General features: G+C 42.8%; 2 protein-coding genes across 2 annotated transcripts in view; one reads left to right on the forward strand and one right to left on the reverse strand.

The window, feature by feature from the left end:
* GAS2 (growth arrest specific 2) overlaps positions 1-14,541 on the reverse strand; it is a 150,359-nt gene extending 135,818 nt beyond the window's left edge. The window contains exon 1 of the mRNA XM_024214850.3: positions 14,483-14,541. The gene's annotated coding sequence lies outside the window, so the exon portion shown is untranslated. The remainder of the gene's footprint in view (positions 1-14,482) is intronic.
* A 6,891-nt stretch (positions 14,542-21,432) lies between these two features.
* On the forward strand, positions 21,433-23,340 carry FANCF (FA complementation group F). The gene has a single exon (XM_024214883.3). The coding sequence runs from the start codon at positions 21,486-21,488 to the stop codon at positions 22,515-22,517; it is 1,032 nt and encodes a 343-aa protein (XP_024070651.1). The 5' UTR covers positions 21,433-21,485; the 3' UTR covers positions 22,518-23,340.
* The last annotated feature ends 2,452 nt before the right edge of the window (positions 23,341-25,792 follow it).

Here is a 25,792-nt window from a genome sequence, read left to right on the forward strand (position 1 = left end):
TTTACTGAGCACCCCCTCATAACCAGGGGTCACTTTGAAGGCACCCTGCTCCTCCTAGCTCCCTCTTCAGGCCCCTTAAGCACACCACAACATCACTTTTATGTTTAACAGCACCTCCACCTAGGTCTAGTTTAGTAAGATTCAAACAGCCCTCAAAGTCCTTAATAACAAATTGCTCAAACACTCCTCAGAGAGTCCCAAAATAAAGTCCATAACCATGATACAAAAGTTCATACTTAGCCCTGGTTTTTCTGCCAAACACGGAGCTCTTCCACCTCCTCACTCTACTCCACCCAAAGCCATCAGTCTTAGCCCTTTCTAGCTGACACTTGGCCCTAGCGTCTTTCTCTTTCAGCATCTCCTCCATTCTGAGGGAGAAGGCAGTTTATATACTGCCTTCCTTCAGAGAGCTCCTCCTGATCAGCTGGAAGAGAGGAAAGCCCTGCTTCACCCTCAGCAGGGTTCCTCATCCCAGGCCCTTAAAGGAACAGTGTCCTGGGATTTTTCCCCCATCCAAATCTTAATTCCCTGCGACTGCTTCCTCTCATTGCTATCAGGCCATTTCCTGGGCCTTTGTCCAATCCAACTCCCTGGAACAGGGTCTTCTGGATTCCTCTACCCATACATGGCCCTATTACAAGTATTCTTTTGGGTCCTCTTCACTTTTCATATTCAAGCATTGCATTGATACTATGGGAGTTACTTACATGGACTGAAGTCAAAATAGACTCCATAAACTAATGATTTTTAAGAAAGTACTTTCTGTCTGAGAATATTATCCATTAAACAGGACTTTCTTAGTTAACTACACTGAAAGTTATGAACACATTGAAACACAGAAGATCTATTCTTGATGTTAAATTCCATCACAAAGCCAATGAAAAACTTTAGGTTGAAAATAATAACATTTTTCCCTGTAATGCTAATCACATGATTCGTAACTAAGACATTTTTTGTACTGTGACTGATTAGAAAGGAATGATGAGCTAGTTTTCCACAGGAGTTAACTGAGAGTTGCTGTGCCATGGAGCACATTTCACTATCATGTTATACAAATAATCCACATGTAGATCTCTGCTTTTTAAAAAGTAAGCAACTGTTCCAGAACAAGGATAACCGAAAAACAATGAATTGTTCAAAAAGAATGCAAATTTTTAAGAACAGGTAATCGATTTACAGCCCATTCTGCCTGACCACCTGCTCTCTTTTGATTGGTCATAATTCCATCTTCCTGCTTTTTTGCTTTACTTTTCAATTCTTTCTTTCTTCAGACACAAATCTAGGTTTCTCTTAAACTCATTAATAACTCTTTCCTCCAATTTCTTTCCCAGTAACCTATTTCATGTGTTTACGAGCTCTTATGTGGAATTGTTTTTCATAGATTCATAGATTCTAGGACTGGAAGGGACCTGTAGAGGTCATCGAGTCCAGTCCCCTGCCCTCATGGCAGGACCAAATACTGTCTAGACCATCCCTGATAGATATTTATCTAACCTACTCTTAAATATCTCCAGAGATGGAGATTCCACAACCTCCCTAGGCAATTTATTCCAGTGTTTAACCACCCTGACAGTTAGGAAAACTTTTTCCTAATGTCCAACCTAAACCTCCCTTGTTGCAGTTTAAGCCCATTGCTTCTTGTTCTATCCTTAGAGGCTAAGGTGAACAAGTTTTCTCCCTCCTCCTTATGACATCCTTTTAGATACCAGAAAACTGCTATCATGTCCCCTCTCAGTCTTCTCTTTTCCAAACTAAACAAACCCAATTTTTTCAGCCTTCCTTCATAGGTCTTGTTCTCAAGACCTTTAATCATTCTTGTTGCTCTTCTCTGGACCCTCTCCAATTTCTCCACATCTTTCTTGAAGTGCGGTGCCCAGAACTGGACACAATAGTCCAGTTGAGGCCTAACCAGTGCAGAGTTCTTGCTGAGTTTCCCTATATATAGTAATCTAGGACCCCATTCTGCCTCTAATGACATAAGTGGTAAAAACTCCCATTAACATGAGTGAAAACAGCATTAGGCTTTAATTTTTAGATTATTTCCTGTAGTTTGTGACCCTTTCATCAGCATGAACATTCTGAGCTAAATTATAGGCCACTGCCCCAAATCTGGAAGAGCCATAACTAAGCATGGATGATTAAGAATCTCCATTCTGGAAGCTGTGGATTCATCACTGAGTCGTCACAACCTAAGCACCTCCATATTGCTACTGACACCTTGTATTTTACTATATTTACAATATTACTATATTTATAAGACTTTACTCAGTGGGGTAAAAATAAACAAGTATATTTATTTAAACAGGCCGTCAGCAATTCAAACCCTTCTTATACCTTTAAGAGCAAATGCTAAGCCGAGCAGACCCCAAGGATCTCACATGGATGTGTTGGGCATATGTGGAAGGGATGGGGATGTGTCTTCCCTCTAAGCTGCAAACTGATTGTGGAACCTTGATCTTTTCACACTGCCATGCGGGGAGTTCCTGGAAGAGAGTTCCACACCATCTGAGGTAGTGCACACCCACTATGTATGTATAGTTCCCCTACTTCCCTGCCCCCTTTGCACAGCAGAATTGTGACATTTCACTGCCAGGCTTCTATGGCCATGTAGGCAGAGGCAAAATAAGTCCCTTAATGCAGTATGAGGAGAATTAGGAGCACATTTATCATTTCAGGTAGGTCTGTTTCTCTTTCTTTCTCTACTATTTTCTTTGTCCTCACTTTCTTTCTGTTGCTTTTGATCTACCCTTTTTCTTTTCTTCACTACACTCTCATCACCTTTATGCTGCTCTTCAGGTACACTTCACACTGCTTTCTATTCATTTTTCCTCTAGCTATTCCCGGTCTTCTCCTCAAAGACAAACTGCTGCCATCAGTTTTACCTCCCCCATCCCTCACCTCTCCCCCACACCCCGGCTTCTCCTTCTTTCTCCAATTGTTCAGTTTAAAGAGTCATTCCTAAACCTCAGGGAAGGCTCTGGTTCCAACAACCCTTTACATTCTTCTATTAAAGAAGCATCACTCAAAACATTCTGAATGGAAAGAACATCACTCAGTGTGTACCCTGTTACATTGTCACATGAAACAGGTGGTTCTCCAGCTCATTTCATGAACATAAATGACTCCCATTCCCAGCTGGCCACTGATCTGTTGTGTGACTTTGAGCAAGTCACTTCACCCTTGTTTCAGTTGCCCTATCTGTAAAATAAGCATAGTCATACTAACCATCTTTTGTAAAGGAGTTTGACATTTATGAATGAAAATCATGATATAATAGCCATGCATTATTATTAATTATTTATTCATTATAGTCTTCTTCCCTCATGTATTTCTTTGTCTCTTCCCTAGGTCTTCTATCTCTCTTTCTTCCTTTTGTCCCTCTGTCCATATATAGGATAGTATGCTGTGGTTAGAACAGGAAAGTCAGGAAACCTGGGAATAATCCTGGCTCTGACAGCCACTTGCTGTCTTAACCAAACAGAAAACTCACGTGTGATCTTGGGAAAGTCATTTTAATTGATCTTCCACTTGCCTCAGCATCCCAATCTATAAAATGCTTACTGTACCAACTTCACAGGCGTGTTTGAGGCTTACCAAGTAGTATTTATGAAATACTTTGAGATTCTCAGATAGAGCTGGTAAATAGTATCTATTTTCATTTATCTCTTTTACTTTCTTCCAGCATCCCCCTTGTTGTGAGGAATTTGCCACATTCCACAATCCCCTCTTTAATGATGGTCTTCTAGAACACAATGGATGTGTTGTTAAAATGGCTTCCTTTGGTGGAACTCCCCTAGATTTATTGCACTATTCCCTGAAATGTGACACTCTAGACCAGTGGTTTTCAACCTTTTTTCATTTGTGGACCCCGAAAAGTTTTCAAATGGAGGTGCAGACCCCTTTGGAAATCTTAGACATAGACTGTGGACCCCCAGGGTTCCACAGCCCACAGGTTGAAATCCACTGCCCTAGACAAATGCATATGTAGCTGCTGATTAAAGCCATCCCATTATTAATTATTGTTATTATATTCATACTAAGCACAATAATATACTTTTGGTACTGTTGATTCAGTTTTTATTTTTTAATCTTAGAAATCATTATTCTGATAAAATATATTTAAGCACCCTATAGGATCTTTCCTTCTAGTGCCTCTTCATAGTCCCCCTCACTGGCAATGGTTCTTTATTCTTGTGACAGTGAGTCATTCTGATGTCCATGTGTGGGGATTGTTTTGTTCAGCAGGTTTCTTGTTTGGTATGAATGCATAACATCTTTGCCAAATGCTCACTTTTGGTTTTCTTCTAGTGAGTGATTTGTCCTGTCTCTGTTTATACTACAGACTGTGCCTTAGGCATGTTTTCCTAATTAGAGCTGGCTGAGCCTTTCTTGCTTTCCTGGGGCTTGTCATAGGCTGAATTACAAACAGTGGTGAGACTAGTTACCCAATTCACTTCATTAATGACACATGTTGCTGAAGCACATTTGAGAGACTATGAAAAGCTCAAATTTCAGACCAACCTAAAAACCAGACGTTCAAAACTAACAATGAGAAGAGAAAGCCATAGATAGTAAGCCAGAGCTTTACCCTTTGTAAATATTGCAGGTATACTGGAAAATAAGACAGGGCAACCCTTTAATTTAGTATGTTGCACATTTTTTATTTGTCATGGGTCAAGACACCATGACAAAGAGTTTCTAAAAATAATCAAATTAATAATTACCCTACCAGTTTGAATAAGAACCCTGTGCATAATTTCATACCGTGAATAGGTGAAAATCACTGGGACCCAAGTGGATTTGCTCTTTATTGATATTCAGACCAGATATCTGTATAAGCTGGATAAGTACTAATAGTGCTGTCATTACAAAAACAAGTAACCAGTCTTCAAATGCTCCTTGTATAGTACATTTCTATGCTACCAGAGAATTTGAGGATCTCTGGACAAAAGACAGGACCTGAAAGGTAGCAGAATTTGAGGCGTTCTGTGTATAATAGCCCAGTGCTTCATAAAGAAGAAGGAAAGTCTGAGATAATGTAGGTGAGAATAAGCCCTGGTCTCTACAACAAACTTATGTCAGTATAACTAATCGAGGTAGTTATACCAATTTAACCCGAGGGCCCAGTGCACACAGTGCTACGCCGATTGGGAGGGCTTCTCCTCTCAACATTGCTACCCCTGGGCCTGGGGAGGTGGAGTACCTACACCAACAGAAGAAGCTCTTCTGTCAGCATAGGTAATGTCTTCACTAAGTGCTTCCGCTTAGCTGCAGCCACTGCAGACTGTGAGTGTAGACAAGCCCTAAGAGAGGAAATAAACACTTGTTAAGGACCCTTTGAACTCTGTGCCAAAGATTATGTGTGTGAAAGTATGGGTTAACCTGTAATTTTGTTCCTAATTGAAGAGAAGAAACAAAATGTATATAGCAAAATATGTAACGGTCTGGCTGGGCATGCCTGGTGATTCACATTTCTGGCCTTACCATTCTGGCTGTAAAGCTATGTCTTACTGGCCAATGATAAAATAATAAATTGAGCAGGGTGATCCACTATACCTGAGCCTTTCTTAATAAAATAAATAATAACAATAACAATAAAATAAAAACCAGTAGAGAAGATAGCAAGGTATGAAAAACTCTTTCACAAAGTGGAATGGTTATAGAAAACTTGAATAAATACGATCCCAGTGATTACAGGGGCACTTGAAGTGATCCCTACGGGTCTGAATGAGCAGCTCAAGAACACGTTAGGAGTGCAAGACATCAGGATAAGTGATCACCAGAAGACAGTACGCTTAGGTACTGTGAGAACTTGAGAATTTTAAGGAAGCTCAAAGGAAAACGAGTGCATCTGAGCATCTGAAATGCAGGAATTCTGTGAAGGATTTAACAAAACTGACTCCACAAACCTATTGAGTTGGTTCATGGTCAGGATTTATTGGTGATACATTTTAGACAGTAGCTTTCCTCTTTTTATGCTTAGAGATCTTGTATGTTGTGAAACTATTAGTTTTGTTGTTTTAAAAAATTCCCATGATGTAACACCGAGGGATGATAATAATTATAATACCTAGCATTTTTAATTCTCTAGATAAACCTTGAGAATGCCCTGGGCCTGCTTCTCCTTTAATTATGCTGTTGTAAATCAGGAACCATTTAATTGAAGCCAATGGATTTATGCCAGAGTAAAAATGGAGCAAGCAAGAGGAAAATCAGGCTCATCCTGTGTAGCTCAGGGAAAATACAGGTTTGAAACATGTTGAAAAAAAAAATAAAGTCTGGGCAGGACTTCAACTTTGGAAAGGTTTACTCTTCCCATTAGCAAACCAGAAGCTCAGAACAATTAATTAGGCCTTGAAGAATGCTGGGAGTGATTTGCATATAGTTCAGATAGAATAGGCTGGATACTCTCAAAGATTTCTTGACAACTACATAGTTGAATCTCTTTGGGGTCAAATTCAAATGCATACCAGGGGGAAGGTTTATGGGCAATAATTCTGGTTTATGATACTTAATTCTGTAACCCAAGAAATCATCAAACAGGAGCAGGGTCCAAACTATGGAGTGTATGAAATTTACTGATTAAACCAAAACAAAAAGCATATCATCCACCTATATTACTTTATGACAGCCATCCTAATGGATATTACCTCAGGATATGTCTTCACTGAAGATGGGAGCCAGCCTCCAGGCCAGGTAGGCAAACTCATGTTAGCAGGGCTCAAGCTAGCACTCTAAAAACAGCAGTGTGAACATTTCAATTCGGGCTGCAGCTAATGCTCTCACGTGCACCTGACCCTTTAGGCTTGAAGGCCAAAGCTGCAACTGAAGCTGCAATGTTTACACTGCTATTGTTAGCATGCTAGCTCAAGCCCTGCTAGTACAAGTCTGTCTATCCGGGCTGGGAGGCTCGCTCCCAACTTCAGTGTAGACATACCCTTAGTAGCTTATGTCCACGGGGATGTCCTCGAGCATCCCCACCAGTAAATCCCTTTCCATATCTTCCCATTCCACATGAACCTTAGCCAGGGGCACAGGGAACCTCTGCGGCCCCACCCCCTTAATGTGGGTCATCTGCCCCGTCAGAACACTGGCATCTGGGACCACACTCGGTCGAACCAGAGAGAACTGAGCCGCCGTATCCCTCCATCCCAGACACTTCATGCCATCGATCTTGACAACCTTGATGTGTTCCCTGTCCGCTTCACTGGGCCCCATGTCCTCCAAGCTGGTGTGATAAGAGGTGGGGGTGCCCTCTGGGGCCTCAGGGCTGAAGGCAACCGAGCTAACATGGGATAAGGGAGGTTTATTCTTCTTCAATTTGGGAGAGCTACTTCTTAGGTGCCCTGGGGAATTGCAGTGAAAGCACCGTCTGGGATCCTCTGCTTGTGCAGGAAATTTGGGACGAGTAACAGGAGAATGGGGGGGTGACTGCCCAGCCTCCTTTTTCCCAGACCCAGGGGTAAAACGGTGATTCTGCTTTCCCCCAACCTTATACCCCTCCACCAGTGGTTTATGTTTGATTGCAGCTTGTGCTTGTTCATAAGAGTCAGCATACTCAGCTAATTCACCCACTGCATTTACCTTTTTGTCCCACAAATACTGTTTTACCTCATCACTGCACATATTCAGGAAGTGTTCCTGAGTAACCAGATCACACATCCCTTCAAAGCTGGTAATGCCTCTCCCCCGCACCCATTTATCTACCAAATTTTTTATTTTATTGGCATAAGCCACATTACTTAATCCAGATCCCCTCTTAAGGCTCCTGAATTTAACCCTGTAGGTTTCAGGTGTAACCTGAAACTGTTTTAAAACCAGTTCCTTAAATTTACCATAGTTTGAAGCATCATTAATAGGCATCTTATTGAATATGTCCAGAGCTTTGCCAGTCAATTTTGCTATCAATGTGGTCATCTTCTGATCTTCAGGGATGGCATGGAGGGTGCACAGTCTCTCAAAGGTGATGAAATATTCGGCGATATCGCTGGACTCGTCATACTGTGGACATAGTCGCTCCCATTTGTGGATTTTTGGGGAAGTGGAGCCAGCAGGGGGAAGGTTTTGTCTCCTCGACTCCATAACAGTTAGTTCATGTTTCTGGGCCTCCCTCTGGGCCTCCATAGCCCTCTCCTGGGCAGCTGCCTCTGCCTCCGCCCTCGCTGCCGCCGCTCGCTCCCTCGCTGCCTCCACCTCCATAGCTCTCTTGTGGGCAGCTGTCTCTGCCTCCGCTCTCGCTGCCTCTGCCTCCATAGCTCTCTTGTGGGCAGCCTCTTCCCTTGCATGTTCTGCCTCCGCTCTCGCTGCCGCCCTCGCTGCCTCCGCCTCCATAGCTCTCTTGTGGGCAGCCTCTTCCCTTGCATGTTCTGCCTCCCTGGCACTAATTTCTAATTGTCTTAGTTCCAGCCGTCTCTTATGTTCATTTTCTTTCTCTTTTGCTACCAGCCTGGCCAGCTTTAGTTTATTAGCAGCGTCACTAGTACTTATTGTCCTGCTTTCTTGTGCTGGGCCACAACCCCTCTGCAGTTTACTGAAACTGAGATGCACTCAGCTCAGGGGATTCTTAGTTAACAAAGACTTTTACAGTGCCCAGCGTTCAGCTTTTCTGGGCAATTTGTACCCTGTGCAGTTTTAGTTTCTTCTGATCTTCCGTTTTACTTATTTTGCTTCCTTTTCTGTTCCTACTTCCCTTTCCCGAAATAAGCAAACAGAAAATAACAAACCAGTAACCACTTTATCTGTTCTCCAGCCACCACACTTAAAACTTACTTAAAATCACTACCAGTATCTCAAAGCAATCAGCTGTGCACAGATCCTGCCGACTACGCCACTGTGACGGGTTGGATCACAGAAACCCCCTTGGGAGCTGCCACCTGATGTGCCAAGACTACCCCTGCTCCTGTTTTCCCTGCCAGCTCAGGACTCCAGCACCCTGTTTTGCTGAGTCAGACACTCCTGTCTGACTCCAACACAGACCAAGGGTCTGAATTACTTGTCCCAAAGCTGCAAGTTTACCCAAAAACAGCTCACAGGAGTGTGCTTGTCTTTAGCACTCAGATGCCCAACTCCCAATGGGGTCTAAACCTAGATAAATCCGTTTTACTCTGCATAAAGCTTATGCAGGGCAAACTCATAAATTGCTCGCCCTCTATAACACAGATAGAGAGATATGCACAGTTGTTTGCTCCCCCAGGTATTAATACATACTCTGAGTAAATTACTAAATAAAAGTGATTTTATTAAATACAGACAGTAGGATTTAAGTGGTTCCAAGTAGTAACAGACAGACCAAAGTAAGTCACCAAGTAAAGTAAAATAAAATGCGCAAATTTATGTCTAATTAAACTAAATACAGATAAGTTCCTCACCAGTTCCAGAATGCTCCCTTTTACAGGCTAATCTCCCTTTAGCCTGGGTCCAGCAATCTCTCACAACCCCTGTAGTTACTGTTTTTTGTTTTAGTTTCCTTCAAGTATCCTGGGGGGGTGGAGAGGCTCCTTCTTTAGCCAGCTGAAGACCAAATGGAGGGGTCTCCCCCAGGTTTAAATAGACTCTCTCTTGTGGGAGGAGACCTCCCTCCTCCCTCCTATGCAAAGTCCAGCTCCAAGATGGAGTTTTGGAGTCACCTGGGCAAGTCACGTGCCCCTGCATGACTCAGTCTTTACAGGCCGACGCCATTGTCCACATGGTATCTTGCATGTCTCCAGGAAGACTTCTTATGTGGATTGGAGCATTCCAAGATGCATTGTTCTCCAAGTGTTTCCCGATCAGGTACTTAACCTGGCAAATTCCTTCCTAAAGAAGCTGACCAAATGCCTCACCAAGCTTACTTAAAAATCAAGCAAGCATACAGCCCATATTCTTAACCTCAAGTAGAAAATGGTATATATGTACAAAGGATGAATAAATATAGTAGACCATAACCTTTACGGAGATATGTTACATGGCACAGGCAGCACAAAACATATTTCAGTTATATTATACATACATTTATAAACACCCACCCATAAAGCCTTATGGGGTACGCTGTCACAGCTTGGTTAATTCAAATGATCTGAGATAGTGCCTCAATAGCCAATCAAACAAGTAGGTGAGAAAGAAGACACCCCTGTCTTGCATATTAGCAGGAAAATTTGTCTAGAATCAACCCACTCCATGTAATTTGAGCATTAGAGTTTTCTGATAGGGCCTGAATCTATCTACTAAACCCCTCCCCAAACCAAAACTTTGTAAAAACTCTAAGTGGAAAGGGGCCTGTAAGCTTGAATAGAAACAAAACGCCCCCAGAGACAGTCAGGTCTTTCAGCCAGAGAGAATCTTTATCAACAAAAATCAAATCAAGTAATATACACAAAAAGAGAAACAAAACTTCCCCAATCTGGGAAGTGCCAGTATGGTGGTGGTTTCTGTGATGTGAACACCTGTCCCTTGAGTATCAGACAGAGTCCACCAGAATAATGTTGTAAACATGAGGACACAACAATAGGACAGTAACAACTTTTGGTTATTACCAATCTCTGCTCAACTCAAACTGGAAACCTAGAGACTCTATATCACATTACTTACCCCCTGCACAATTGTATCAGTTTTTAATCTATTTGACTTCAGAAGATGCTAAATGTAGAGAATAGAAAAACACCACTCCACTATATTTAGCAAATGATTAAAAAAAAATCCTTAAACTTTCCTTAAAGGGGGGGGGAGGGGGAGGGGAGACAGATCAACCCTACCTTCCAAGCTATGCATTAATATTGCTTGAGACAATCATTTATATGATTTTTCACAGTACATTCTTCTTAATGTGCTGCAAATAATGCATGTGAAACCCTTTAATCATTAATGAGATTAGCATACAACCCTCACCATCAGAATACTCACTTAAGTAATGAGACAAATGCCAGCCCTAATGATTTCTGCCATCCCTTTTCCCCCACATTTGCTTCACAATGGAAAATTGAATTCCTTTGTAAATATGAACCAATGATCTTCTTAGCAAAGATTGAAAAAATGTATATATCCTGTGGTTTCCATTTCCTTGGCTTTATTGTTTTTATGTAAATTCTCCCAGGACATTTCAGGTTATATGTCTGGAAACCCCAGCCATCCAGCAGAGGAAAGGTTGAGAGAATAATGAGAAACGTGCTGGAAGAATTCACATAAAAGCTTTGGAGAGATGAAAATGGAAACAACAGACACTGAGAAACTTATTGCACAAAAAATAAATCTCTATCCAGTGTGTGTGTGTATTCATGTGTCTATGTGTGTATACATCATGCACATACATATATACTAACTAGGCAACTGAGATATTAGCCCATCCAGACAATGAGAAGTTCTGAAATATCAGGGCAACCATGAGATTGAAACTTGAGTGGCTTGTGTTATTAGAATCCAGACAGATATAGAAATAGATTTATTCATGGTTATCCTGCATTGAATTTTATATACATTAAAAATATAATGGGCTCCAACATGAAAAATGTGTTTTTTTTTTAACTTTCCTATACCCTTGTGAATGATAAAGTTTTGTTTGTCACTGAAACACATGAAAACTACCAGTTGGAGAAAACTTTTAGAGGTATTTTTCTTAACTGTACAATTTCATTTTAAGACTACTCAGAACAATTCATTGTTCAAAAGTAAAGCTGTGAGATGCTGGAGTTAACTCAGTCCTGGCACACTTGACTGCATTTACATACCATAGCCCTACCATTTAAAATCAAGATTTTCAAGAGTGATTAGTGATTTTGCATGGCTCAATTTGGTGTCCGACTTGAAATACCTTATCGGAACACTTGTTTTCAGAAAGTGCTGATCATTCACCCTCTGAAAACCAGGGTCTCTTTAACGTGTCTCAATTTGGGCACCCAGAATAAATGTGGCCTAAAATGCTGTAAAAGTTATCTGGAGTTTTCTCACGCAAACCATATGCCAGACCTTGTTGCAATGCCACCCTAAATAAGCAACTGAGGATTTTCCTGGCATGAGGGAATCATCACCGGGAACAGGAGGCTTGCCAGAGGCATGCATGGCCACTGCATGCTGTACACCAGCTATCTCTGTCTGGTATAACTGTTCTTCAGGAGTTGTTTACAAGCTGGTATGACTTAGAGTAGCCTGAGGCCTCTACAAGTTGCAGCAGGAGCCAAACTGACCATCCCCAGGCTCAGGAGAACAAAAGAGATGGTGTAAAGCCACCTTTACCCAAAACCCCTCAAATTCACTGACTGCATCTCCAACATGGATGAATTGAGCTCTATGACACAACTGTGATATTACAAACATGATTGATAACATCAGAACTACAGAAGAACCCAAGCAACAAAGCTTGGATACTGATCTAAACGTCCCAAAAGATCAGAATTTTAGTTTGGCCCACTATTCAGAAAGGGGGCTGACCAGGAAGTTAGATCATAGAAGCAGATGTCTCTAAATATCAAGGATGTTCCAATCTGACTTTTGGTTTTGTCTGTCTTTAATACAACAGTAAACAATTCATTTTTGATGTCTGGCAGAGGGATGTTTTAATCTCTTCATACCCAAAATCTAATTGGTTGAGACATGTCAGAGGTCTATAAATAATTGTCCACTAATCACCAGGAAGGATGACCACACACTATTGGCAATTTAGTAATTTGCCAAGTGGCCAGAAGTTTTTGGAACTTTTGACCAAACAGTAACAGATGACATGACACTGTCTCCCCCAAATATCTTGTGTTTAGAAATGCAAATCTTTTGCAGCAACCCTTTCCCATTTTGTAGTGCTACGTATGTGGGCAAATAGAGTATACCTCCTTTTTTATTTTTAAAGGAAAAATTATGCTCACTTTACAGTAAATGTGACTACTGAGAGGAAACAGAATTGAACAACAGATTACAGATCTTTGGCACATTTGATCAGTTTTGCTGCAAACCGACCAGTCTTGCCTGAGGAGTTTTATTGGCTTCATAACAAAAGGGATGAAATTCATGAGTTTCACAAGGTTTCATATGAATCTTTTGCTTGAATTCTCAGGTTCAGACAAAGCATTAACAGTAACTTAAGCAAAATATAGGAGTTGTGAAACCATGCTGGTATGGGTCACTGAAAACTGGGTTTGGTTGGCTTGTTACTCCTCTGGTTCTTTAATCAACAGCATCTTCTCATCCAACTACTCTCTGGAGGGCCCTACATCCTATCTATCAAAAGCCACTATAGAGGAGAAACTTTTCTCCTTAATACTGTTTAACACTATGGCTGCTGAACACTCTCACAGATGATCGTTCCTGTTTAAAATCTGACATCAAAAATGCATTAAGGATCTTTATTTAAAAAAATAAAAAGCCTGGATGTCTGTCTTGCCTGTTCTCCATCCTGCCTGCTTTTGCATGAATATTTAACATAAGAACTAAAACAACCACTTGTGGGCAGGCATTTACAACAAATGTACACATAGACATGCAGTAGAGTACCCCAAATGTGCCTGGATCTCTGACACCTCTCTCTCTCTTTAATTAGGCCCTAAAAATGGGCAAATACATCAGATCTAATATATATATATAACATCCACGTGAAATAAAACAAAAAGAAACAGGAAAAACAACTTATAGACACATACATTCTTAAAGAAACTTGTAGATACAACCAATGGATCAAAATATCACAAACAGATGATATATTAAACCAGATGATACTACTTTTTTCTTTAAAGAAAACAGATTTGAAACCACATTCCCAAGTGGTGAAAACAGACATAGCTCCATTTAAGTCAATGAAATTATGCTGATTTACACCATCTGAGAATCTGACCCTTTGTTGTAAATCTAGGCAGTGGGGATGAGGGTATTATAGTGAAAGGTATTTTTAAGGCTGGGCATTGAGATAATAAGTTCTTTGGTTTCCTTACAAATGCTACTATCACACTTTTCCCCTCAAAAAAAAAAAAGAAAGAAAGAAAAAGAGACCTCATGTACTATATCTGGATGATTTTCTTTTGGATGTTCTTGTGGCTCCCTGTTCTCCCTAAACAAAGTATTGAGCCTATATGTTTTACCCAACATGAAACGTAACCATATCCACAATGCTGACAATTATTGAAGCTGCCAAACCGTAGAAAGGAGGCTTCCAACTCTTAAAAAGTCCTCCAGGGAAAAAAAATGTATACATGGAAAAGACAACCAGTTTGACAGGAAGCAGCTTATGCTCTTCTTGACCCAAAGAAAATTCTCCATCTGCTCCACTGCATTTGATTATTGGATCACACCAACATATCAGGCTGATCAATAGGCTTCAAACTTATAGTGCAAGGCCTCAAAAGATACTGCTAGGGCAGCCAGATACTAAAATGATAAACCTGGATGCCTTTTATAATATTAGCATCAGGATATGGGAGATTAAGGTAGTTTTCTGACTGGAGAGCGTGGAAAAGGGAATTTACGGCTAGATAGCTGTCATGCTGAGGTCACTGATTATTACACAAATCATAACTTGTCTCAGTGTTACCTTGTGCTCTTCTCATCTGTTGTATTTGTTATCTTCAGTCTCGGATTGCAAGCTCTTTGGATCAGGTTCTGTCTTTTCATTCAGTATGTATGTACAGTGCCTAGCATAAAAGGGGGGTGCATCCTTGGGACCTCTAGGTGCTCCTGCAACACAAATAAATAACAATAGCTTATTACAAACCTGGGGGGAGAATTTGGCGTCTGGAATCAATAGTTCAGGTTGGGAGGGACTTGTGTGAGGTGGAGGTTGGCATGTTGAGATTCAAGGTTAATAGTAAGGGAAAGTGCAGGAGTTTTGGTTAGAGAGATGGGGCAAGTCAGCTGCACTTGCTACTAGTGCAAAAGAAGGGTTTGGAAGTTGGGAGGAGATTCAGGTTACAGGTGCTTACCACTGCAGGTGTGCAAGAAAGTTTTAGTGGCTTTAGGGTTTGTGTTGTGAGGTTCTTTTAGAGGTTCTGAGGAGATATGGCAACCAGAAAAAGAGTTGGCTTGGGGGCACCCATTTTTATTAGAAAACCAACATGAGCCCCAACTCCATAGATTTCCCATGATGTCAAGACAAACTTTATCAAACTGACCTGTTGTAAATTAATACCCATACATGGATACTAACTAACAAGCTAAGGCACCTCTTTGTCAGCATCCTCTAATGAAATTAACATGGCAATGTATAAGTATTGTCATTTCATCTAACTTTGCCTAAGAAGCCTGCACAGGTATCTCTTGGAGTACAATTGTCTTAGCTTTGATAATTCAGATTCCAAGTTCATTTTACAACATCAGAGGAAAACATGTGGAGTGGCTAAACATCTACTGATTGTTTTGGGGGCTCTTCTTGGTGCTCACCTGATATTAGTGAAATCCAAACAGACTACATCTCCCATAATGCACCATGATCTGTCCCTGGGTTTGATCCACCATGTTGCAGCATGGGAATCTTTCCTGTGGTGGAATTAGCAACTGGAATCTCATGAAACACCATGACACCTCAGGCAGACACAGAATTAAAAAACAGGACATGAAAAACCCAACAGGAAAAAAAAGTTTAGTTTTGGATCAACAAACTGAAACAAAATATTTCATTTCAGGAATGTCCAAATGTTTCATTTCAATTAAAAATGTCAGTATTTTGACTTTTGATCCCAGTTTGGGACAAAATCAAATGCTAAAATACCAGAATTTTGCATAGGCTGGAAATTTCATTTTTCAATCAGCTCTACAGAGGCCTGTTAGAAATCCCATCCATTTCCCTTTACATGCAGGAATGTTCCAGATTTCTTAGGGCTTTGTCCAGTGCAGTCGTATGTTCACAGCCTGTTTTTGTTAGGTTCCTGGTGCTGTAAATGTGATTATTTGATTTCTTTCAAGTGAAATTTACAGGCACATTTATGTTATATAAACATGTACATTTCATCCAATAAGACTAAGATCAGAAACCCTCAGAGATTTCCTATGAGAAATTCCTGAAGGGAAATTTCTCATTTATTTCTGCTGTGGTGCATACAAATCTCCAAAATAAATCCTTCATTAAAATATACATGGGCTTAGAATTCAGTTAAATTGCTCACTTTAGAGACCATAACACCTATTGCAAGAGAGATCGTGTTAATACAGGTTTCAGAGCGGTAGCCATGTTAATCTGTATCAGTAAAAAGAACGAGGAGTACTTGTGGCACCTTAGAGACTAACAAATTTATTTGAGCATAAGCTTTCGTCGGCTAAATCCCACTTCTTCAATGCATGCAGTGGAAAATACAGTAGGAAGAGATATAGATAGATAGATACAGAGAACATGAAAAAATGGGGGTTGCCATACCAACTCTAATGAGACTAATCGATTAAGGTGAGCAGGAGAAAAAAAACTTTTGTAGTGACATCCTGACCAAATTCCAATTCACATAACTGTTTTCTGACTGTCTAAACTTCCACCTGTAGTTTCAACTGAATGCAGTATTCCCCACATCATATCTTAAACTGTTGTGTTGCATTTGTTGCTGTGTGCTATTGAATGGTTGACACATTCCACCTGTGAAATGCTGCATTTCAGCAATAAATCAAGTATAATATGCTTTTGAATCTTTTGGAATAAAAGATGATATGTAAACATAAACTATTATTAATGTTAATAGCAATTGTGATGGGTGTGTACCACACACCTGTAATGAAATAGTTAATTGGAGAGAGGGGACAATTAATGTATGTAACCCTTCTGCCCATCTAAGTTGGCAGCAACAAGGGCCGGGTTCTGTATCTAGGGGTTCTGTTTCAATAACACAATGCAAAACCGTCTCGAGCCCCCACCCAGTGACCTGGGACAATTACATACCACCCCCCTGGGTACCTCTAAGAGGCAATACTTCCCCTCTCGCAAGCACGGAGTCTGAGTGTAGCAGAAAATGTTTAATAACATGAGGTAAACAGGTTTCGACATCAGCATAAAATTGGAAAAACACCACAAACAGGATTCATAACACAAACCATGAGCAAAACCCACCCCAGCAAATTGGGCTGTGTCCTTTCCCTTTGGTTCTTGAATCCAGCAACCCAAAAATCACCCAGAGTCCCCAAAGTCCAACACCCCCAAAGTCTCTTGGGTCCAGCAACCACCCAAAGTCCCAAAAGTCCAACAACCCCCAAAGTCTCTGTCCCTGGTCAGTGCAGCCCCCAGAGTAAAAAGGGGGGGGCACGCAGGGTGTTAAAGGGCACCTTACGTGATCCGAGGCTGGCCAGCCATCTGTTTCTCCGTGGGGGTTCCACCGCAGCCTTTACCACAAGCCAGTCCACTTTCCTGCCATCCCACAAACTGCTCCGCTCTACAAGCTGCTCTGCTCCGCTCCGCTCCACAAACTGCTCCGCTCACTGACCTGTGAGCCGTTCCAGCCGTCCCCACAAACAGCTCCGCTCACCGTTCCTTGGGCCACTCCAACCGGCCCCGCAAGGCTCCGCGCCGCTCACTGCTCCTCCAGTCATCCCCACAAATTGCTCTGCCAGCTGCTGAGCAATATAGCTTCAGGCTCCCCCACTAGTTAACACAGCACTCAGTGATCTCAGCTCTTAATAACATCAGCTCTTTTGTGATTTCAGCTCTTAGCGATTTCAGCTCATAGTATAGTAGGGGAGCCCTAGTGCAGGTGCACCATTGGCCCAAAGTGAATTCAGCTCAGCAGCCTGTAACTAGCCTCCTAAGGGAATCAAAGTTAGCTCTGACATTCAACAGTGGAGAGAGGAGGTGGTGCAATTTGTGTTTCAAACCCTCAGAGGGGGCCCATACTATCAGGTACAAATACCTGTCCCCATCCTCTCTCCATTCACTGGGTTTTGTAACCCATGCCCCTTGTCAAGCAAGTGCTACTTAGGTAATGGTGAAGGACTCACTCAGTCCTTCTGTCATACAACAGTTCCACTGGCCTTGATTCACAGAATCAGGGTAACAAAACTTTATTCTTCCTGCCCCAATAATAGAGAAACTGGGGATCCCACACCAGCCAAAGTAACCACTTTCAGTTGCTGTGTTTCATGCCAGGCGAGTGGGTGTGCCTATGCAAACAAGATCAGCCCCTGGAGTTCTTTTCCACACTCGCCATAATTCACCACCAGATGTCAGGGTAGAGCTCATCCTGACTCTGCTTACATGTAGCTGGTTGCACCTGAAGGGTGAGCCAGGCCCAACTGAAGATGAAGCCCAGCTGAGGGATGATCTGGGTGGTGAACATAAAGGGAAGAAGCCCAAATATAAACAGGGCTAGAAGGAGTAATCCTTCTTTGAATCCTAGAGAATGGAAAAAAGGCCTAGGGAGAGACTAACTAAAGGAAGGCCAAGGTAGGAAGAAGTCTAGAGTGATAGTGAGGCCTCTGAAGGAGCAGACCTTAGCTGCTTACCACAGGGTCCCTGAATGGCACCCCAGATGGATAGGACAGTGGGCGAGCATGCCTGTATCCCCCTACTGGATCACTGGAAAAGATGTGGAAACACTATGAGAAGGGGGAGAAGGAATACTGAGTGCAAAGCTTCTCCTCCAGGGAGAAAGCTCTAGGAGGTGTTGCTCTGCACAACAGTGGGAGAACAATGCTGCAGAGCCTGGGTAGGAGCAAAGAGTTATGTCTGAGTTTAGTTTAGTGGCTCCTTAGTTTACCTTAGAAGGAGTAAGACTAAATGTGAGCTGGCTGGAGGGTGAGTCATGAGAAGAGGTAGACCCTTAGAGAGCTAGAGCAGCTGTTGGCAGGGTGCTTGCTGAAAAGAGTCTGCTAGGCCATGCCCAGCCATAAGGGTATATGCCAACATTGAGTCCACTCAGCAACAAATACATTACAATAGTATTGTGGAAATCTAGGGACCTGTGGCCCTCAGGAGAGAATATGCAGTTAATTCTGAACTGAAAATCTATTCTAAGACTTTTAAACTCAAGTGCTTTTAGTGGGTGCGTGTGGTGTTTTATTTATTTTATTATTATTTTTTAAAGGATTGAAGGACTCATTCTATCTAGTTTGATCCCATGGCTAACACAGGCCATAAAACTTCACCCAGGAATACCCCCATTGAGCCCATAATCTTTTAGAAAGACCTCAGTCTTGATTTTAAACATACCTACTGATGGGCAATCCACCTCATCCTTTCATAAGTTGTTCCAGTGGTTAAGTACCCTCACTGTTAAACACACCAATAAGAACCTTCTTTATTTTTCTTTAAGTCAGCACATCAGGATAGGGAAGAGGTTAGGGGCACTAAACCCCAACTATCTTCCTCAGCAGTTCCAAGAATAGTTCTGAGCTGGCAGTGATGAGCATTTGCTCTCTGTTCTTTACTACAGAGGAGGGAAGAGAGAATAGCCCTGGCAGTGGGGGGCTTAGTGAGGACAGGAGCTTCACTGGCTCTGAGTGAGTCTAGAGTAGTACTCAGGAAAGGATGGCTCCTCTTTTGTACAGAACTATTTAAGGTAGTCTAGGAGATGGGAAAAACAGGTGAAACTGAGAACCAACAACCATTTATGGTTCCCCAATTCTCTGCTTCAGTCCATGTTAGAGCAGCTTGTGGAGATGTTCTAATTTGCACCACTGCAAACAGTCTCTTAGGGACCAAACACTGTCTAGGGACAATCAAAATGCAGTACCCTTCAGCTGCTTCCCCTTTCTGCTCCTAACGTACCCCTTTGTGCTAGGAGCTTCCAGGAGTCAGGGCTTGCTATGCTATCTGTAGGCCTGCTGGGAACTTCCAGGTGGTTTGTGCTCCCTTTATATCACTTGAGTGGTACAAAGGGAGGAGAACAAGGCAGAAACTTGCCACAGAGCATTGACCTTCCTGAAACGATATATGAGGCCCTCAAGCTGAGAAGTTGTACACTAGTGCTCTACACCATAATTCAGAGCTTCAGAGCAGAAGTGAGGATAAAATTGATGATTCTATTACAAAAGCATAGGCCCCTGCCATTTGAGCTAAAGAAGAATTGCTAAAGATAAATAATGCAAATAACAGTGGAAGCTGGTCCTAGCACCAGGACACATGGAAGTAAGCATATGCCATGTGGATGAGTGGGGGCTTGGAATTGGACAAACAGTGCTGTGAACTCTCACAATTTTGACCCCTGCTGTAGGTGGTTTCATGAGCATGTGATAAATTTCCAGCCAACTCTCATCCACTTTGCCAGCCTTTCAGAAGGAACATGCCAAATTAAGTGCTAGTGTAAACCATACTAATAGAGTGACTCTGGATCATCCTATACTGGCTAGACAACATATAGAGATTTATGACTGCTGCTGCTTGCATGCTAATATATCTGGCTCTTCAGCTCAAGTAGTAGAGGCTTATGCTTTTATACAGAGGGTGAGGGCTCTGTCCCCACAGATGACCCAAATAGGAGAATTACTACATTTGGATATGCTGACTGTAACTACTAGACCACAATCTGGTACCAGAACCAGGAATAGAAACCAACCTGATGCCTGGCATTCCACTGCAGTATCACAAATAGTTGTGTAACCCTCTTGCAATGTGTGTATTGTGGTCCAGACCAACCCTGGAGAGACATAGTGGGTAACAGCATGAGTGTGGGTGCCATTTCTCTATTATTCCTATAGGTGAAAAGGAGAGGTCTCTGATTTGTATTGATAACCCTCAATCATGAATCAGCCTGCCCAAAATCATGACTGTGTAAACTTCATCATGATTTAAAAACAATTTGGGGATCATTACTTATTTTAGTTTTTTTGAGTCTTTAGAGTACATTCTGATGACATTTTCCTCCACACCTGTAAGAGCTAGAAACTTTTAAAAATGAAAGCTGAGCCACACTTAATCACAGGATTATAGCAAATAGGGACTTAAAAAAACCAAACCAAACAAATGCTGCAGGGCTAACCACTAGAGCTGGAACCAGTAGTTGTGGATGTGAAGACTGTGGGTTCAAACGCTGGTGAGTGTGGGGAATAAAATGTATATATGTAAAAGTTAGTGTTAGAACCCTGCTGTAATTGTGGGGATTATTTTATATTGTACACCAGTGCACCCTTATACTTCAACGGTGTGTTCATATTTTCGTTTAGTGTTGCAGTCACAGCAGTTGCACTCTGCTTAAAGGGAGCTGTCCCTCTAACTCCAGAACAGGTCACTCAATAGCAGGGGCTGTTGGAAGATGCCTGAGAAGGGCATGTGTGTCTATACTGCAAGCGGGAGTGTGACTGCGGGCGGGCGCGCGGGCTGGCTAGCGAGAGGAGTGCTCCTAGCAGCGCTGCACCCAGCCTGGATAGGCCGAAACCGTCACCCCGCCTTGCACCATTCTTGCCGCTCTACCTAGCTTTGACCCAGCCACGCTCCCTAACTCCCGAGTCCTTCCCCCCAGTGATCTACGGGAAGCGGAAGTCAATTGGCAGGGGACTGACATCAGCATCAGCCAATGGGATTGCAGAGCTCACCTCAAGTGGGTTCCGATTGGGCTACCTCGCGGGCGGAAGGCAGAGCCGCTGTTCAAACTTGCGGCGGGAAGCGCAGGGGGCCCAGGCGAGCCGTCGCCATGGAGACGCTATTGTGGCAGGTGGAGCAGCTGCCCGGGCTCCTGGCCGTGTCCCGCTCGGGGCAGGTCCGGGACTGGGACCCGCCAACCCTGGACAGAGCCCTGCAGTGGGGCCGCTACTTCCAGCACCTGCACGGCCGCTTCCGCGCCCAGCCCCGGCTCCGGGCCGCCCTGGGGCAGCGGCTCCGCCGAGGGCAGCCGGGGCCGCCGCTAGGCTTCGGACACCTGGGGCGCTGCCCGGAGCTGCTGGGCCTAGCGCTGCTGGGCAACCGGGCGCTGCCGCCCGCCGCCTGCCACCGCCTCCTGCGGAGCTTGCTGCTGCCGCCCAGCGGCCAGGCTACACCGGGGCCCCGCAGCCTCGACCTCCTGGCCCGACGCAGGGCCGCCGTCCAGCTGCTGCCGTCGCCCAGCCCAGCCCCGGCGCGCCCTGAGGAGCTGGAGCCGTCGCTGCGGACCGAGGCCCAGCTGCTGCTGTCCCGGCTGCAGGAAGACGAGGAGGAGGAGCAGGGACCGGCGAGTGTCCTGGAGCATCTGCCCGGGCCTAGGGTCTACCGGGTGCTGGCGGCGCTGCTGCTGGAGCAGGCCGGGGACAACGCTGGCAGAGAGGGGGCCAGCTGGGCAGAGCACAGGGAGGGGCCCAGGCCGGCTGCGGCGGTGCTCTCCTGGCTGCTCGGGGACCCAGGCCGGCTCTCCGCTTTCTGCCGCCTCCTCCCGGGCTCCGTCCTCGTTGCCCTTTCTGCCCGATACCCCCAGCTGGGCACCCCTTACTTGCATCTCCTTACCAGCTGGGGCAGCCGCTTGCGCTACGATCCCCTGCGCGGCCAGTGGGCCAGCAGCCGCTGCCCTAGTGAGGACGAGTTCTCCTGGGAAGAGCTGCGGGAGCGCTTCAGCTGCTTCATGAGGGGACCTGACCCGCTCCGAGAGGCTGCCCTGGCTTCTCTGAAAAACCTGAAGATCCAGGATGGAGACTTCGAAGTCTGCGGCCTGAGTGTCTGGACTGACCTGTTGCTGGAGATGGAGGCACCTCTCTAAAGACACTCCAGCGTTAGCCCGGAGGAGGAGAAGGAAAGGACTAGAACATTAAATAGGTTTCATATGAAATTAAATGGCCTGAAATCCAAGAAACCGGAGTAACTTTCTTTTCTCCATAACTAACATCAAAGCCAACTGGATTATATATTGTTTGGAGTGAAAAGGCAACTTTGTGATCAGATTGCATGCCATAAAACTTAAGTAAGTTAGCAAAGAGTGCCTAAGGGATTGGGTTCTGCTCTTGCACATGCTGGTGTAAACCTGGACTGACTCCCCCCACAGGAGTTACCCATGTAAAATCTGTGTAAATGAGCTCAGAATCAGGCCCCTTACATCTAGTCAAGTAGTTCCCAGTTTAATTTCTCTTACACTGAGAACAAGTTGACTAGGAATTCTTCTTCTTTCCTCTTCCAATTTGTTTTCTTCCCACCACCTCTTATGTCTTTGCCAGCTCTGATATTCTCCAATACTTATGGTTGGGCTATTTGGTTTAAGGATACCCTTAATTCTGCTGATCACTAACAGGAAATGCTTCCATCCCCTATTGGCACTATTGCTACAAAAGTAAAGTGTGCAAATACCTTAAAATATAGAGAAACTAGCTTAACTTTCTGTGTGTTGAAAAGTTAGAAGTTGAACTGTGTATTGCCATGGGTACAGTGTGTTGACATTTGTCTGTTTCTAGCAGTTGCAGACTGGCAGAGTACAAAAAGGGGAAAGGGACTTTTTTGTCTCACCTTTTTAGGATGCTCGTAATTCCAAGTTAAATGTATTCTTCGCTATCACCTTGTCTTTCAGTGGTGGTTTATTTTTGCCTTTTCTTTTTTTTTTTTTTTTTTTTTTTTTCCTTCATGCTTCTAAATATCCTAGGCACAATGTGGGTAGGAGTGCAGAGGTCAGAGGAGATTTCATGCCCATGGGAAAGAGTCCAGAAAGCATACATAAAGCCTGCTGATTTGATCTTTTATCAATCACCATGTGGCATGTTTGTTACTATATTGCAGTGGAAACTTCATTTTCCTGTCCTATTTGTTTATAACTATGAATGGATACTCAGTAGCTTAGCTTTTTGTTGAAAGTTTCTTTCACCAAACTGGAACCAGAATGGGAGAGTAGAAATACCTTCTTTCAATGGGTTGGGCAACAGACTTCTTCTTTCCTTCCTAGATGATTACTGAAGGACCTGCTTGTCTTAATTGTCTTTATTAAACTGTGACTTTGATCACAATCTCTATGTGGGAAAATAATTACTGGTCAGGATTTGCTAAATGAAGGCTAGATGTGGAAACTGACCATGAACTATAAAATGGGCATTATCCTAACACAAAAGCAACTGGCTCCTGCAGTTTACTGTGAAAAGTCTAGGTTAACTGCTCAGTTTTTTTAAATAAAACACTTTGTTACACAAAGCAAGAAGTGGAATGTTACAGGTATGAACATGGAAGGTATTTGACCTACAGCCTCAATATACTTCTGAGCTATGATGCTATCTAACTGCACAGAAAAATAAACAGTAAATCTGTTTTGCAAAGCAATTGAAATGCTGTATGGTGATGATACAGGGCCAAATCATGACCTCTCTACGTCTGTGGGTGAGCAGTTAATTGATGAGACTACCCAGGTAATGTTACTACTTGTGTGAGTGACTGCTCATCAGTGGACCATAAAGGGGGGAATCATAATCTGGCTTTTTGTGAGCCAATCAGTAAAATGGCACCTTCATTAAGATATCTGAAAAATGCTTTAGATTGTTTGTTTAAAAGCACCATGTAAATGGAATATGCTGATGTAGAACAATTTTGAGAATTCTGGCAAGTCTAGTCTAAGCTGAGAGCAAATTGGTATGGGCAAATTGTAAACCTATGAAAATAGGAAACTATACTATAAACCCCTTAATTAAAAGACCTTTCCTTATTATAGTGATAGTAGATGAGAGAGAGAGCAGAAGCTCCTTCTCAGTGAAGCTTGAGTTATCTGGTAGTACTGAGTTCATCTTCAACCCAATGTGGCCCATTAAAGCAAGGAATTTCTGCTGCCAGAACATTCAGGCCCCTGCATTTCACCCACTTAATGAGGTTCTTACAGAGGTGTGGTGTTTTTTTATTTTTGTTTGTTTTAATCAAAGCTGAACATCTAAGCCTGTTCCTATTGTTGCCTTACTGACATTTTGCAGAATACACATAAATTTCAAAGCACAAATAAATACACAATAAATTATTCAAATAAAATACCATTGAGACTTTTGGTAAATTACAGGAACCCTAGCATTCCTTTGCTGTGCCACAAAATGTTGCAAATATTCTGTTGCTGTGGAAATGTTATTCCTTAACCTCATATTTGATAATTTAACAATCCTACTTATCAGACAGCATGATGAAAACCAAAACTGTTTGCAAGGGGAATTATAATTAGCAAATATTTTCTATTCATGTTTTAACTTAAAATCTAGCAGAGCTAACATAATTTATATCTTATAGTTCCACTCCCCTTAAACTCCTGGCATACTAGTGAAGTAATAAATATGTATATCAGGCTCCTACTTCTGCTTTCTCAACCTGTTGAATCAAGTTTTATCCTGTATTTTCATACATTGTTGGCACCTGCTTCTTGCTGTTATACAGGGAAAGAATACCATGGCATCAAATTTTCACTTTGTACTTTATCTCTCGGTAAGTATACTGAAGCTACTACTTTTTCCAGAGTCTTACTGAATTATCCTGGAATTTCAAACCATACCCTGGATGGGAATAATTTGTTGCTACCAGTAGTGCAGCATGTGCAACATCTAGATCAGTGATACTCGGACTGATGCTCATGAGCCGCAAGTGGCTCTTTAATGTGTCTCCTGCAGCTCTTTGCAGCATTGGGTCTGGTTCTGTTCAATATCTTCATCAATGATTTAGATATTAGCATAGAGAGTACACTTATAAAGTTTGCGGACAATACCAAGCTGGGAGGGGTTGCAAGTGCTTTGGAGGATAGGATTAAAATTCAAAATGATCTGGACAAATGGTCTCAAGTAAATAGGATGAAATTCAATAAGGACAAATGCAAAGTACTCCACTTAGGAAGGAACAATCATTGCACACCTTCAAAATGGGAAATGACTGCCTAGGAAGAAGTATTGTGAAAAGGGACCTGAGGATCAGAGAGGATTACAAGCTAAATATGAGTTAACAGTTTAACGCTGTTGCAAAAAAAGCAAATATCATTCTTGGATGTATTAGCAGGAGTATTGTAAGCAAGACACAGGAAATAATTCTTCCTCTCTACTC

Source organism: Terrapene carolina, unplaced genomic scaffold (genome assembly GCF_002925995.2).
Source record: "Terrapene carolina triunguis isolate 2854851 unplaced genomic scaffold, T_m_triunguis-2.0 Scaffold96, whole genome shotgun sequence".
NCBI classification, from domain to species: Eukaryota; Metazoa; Chordata; order Testudines; family Emydidae; genus Terrapene; species Terrapene triunguis.

Bases quoted from the DNA above. Each gene is read 5' to 3' on its own strand.
- FANCF (XM_024214883.3), top strand. From the start codon at position 21,486: ATGGAGACGCTATTGTGGCAGGTGGAGCAGCTGCCCGGGCTCCTGGCC.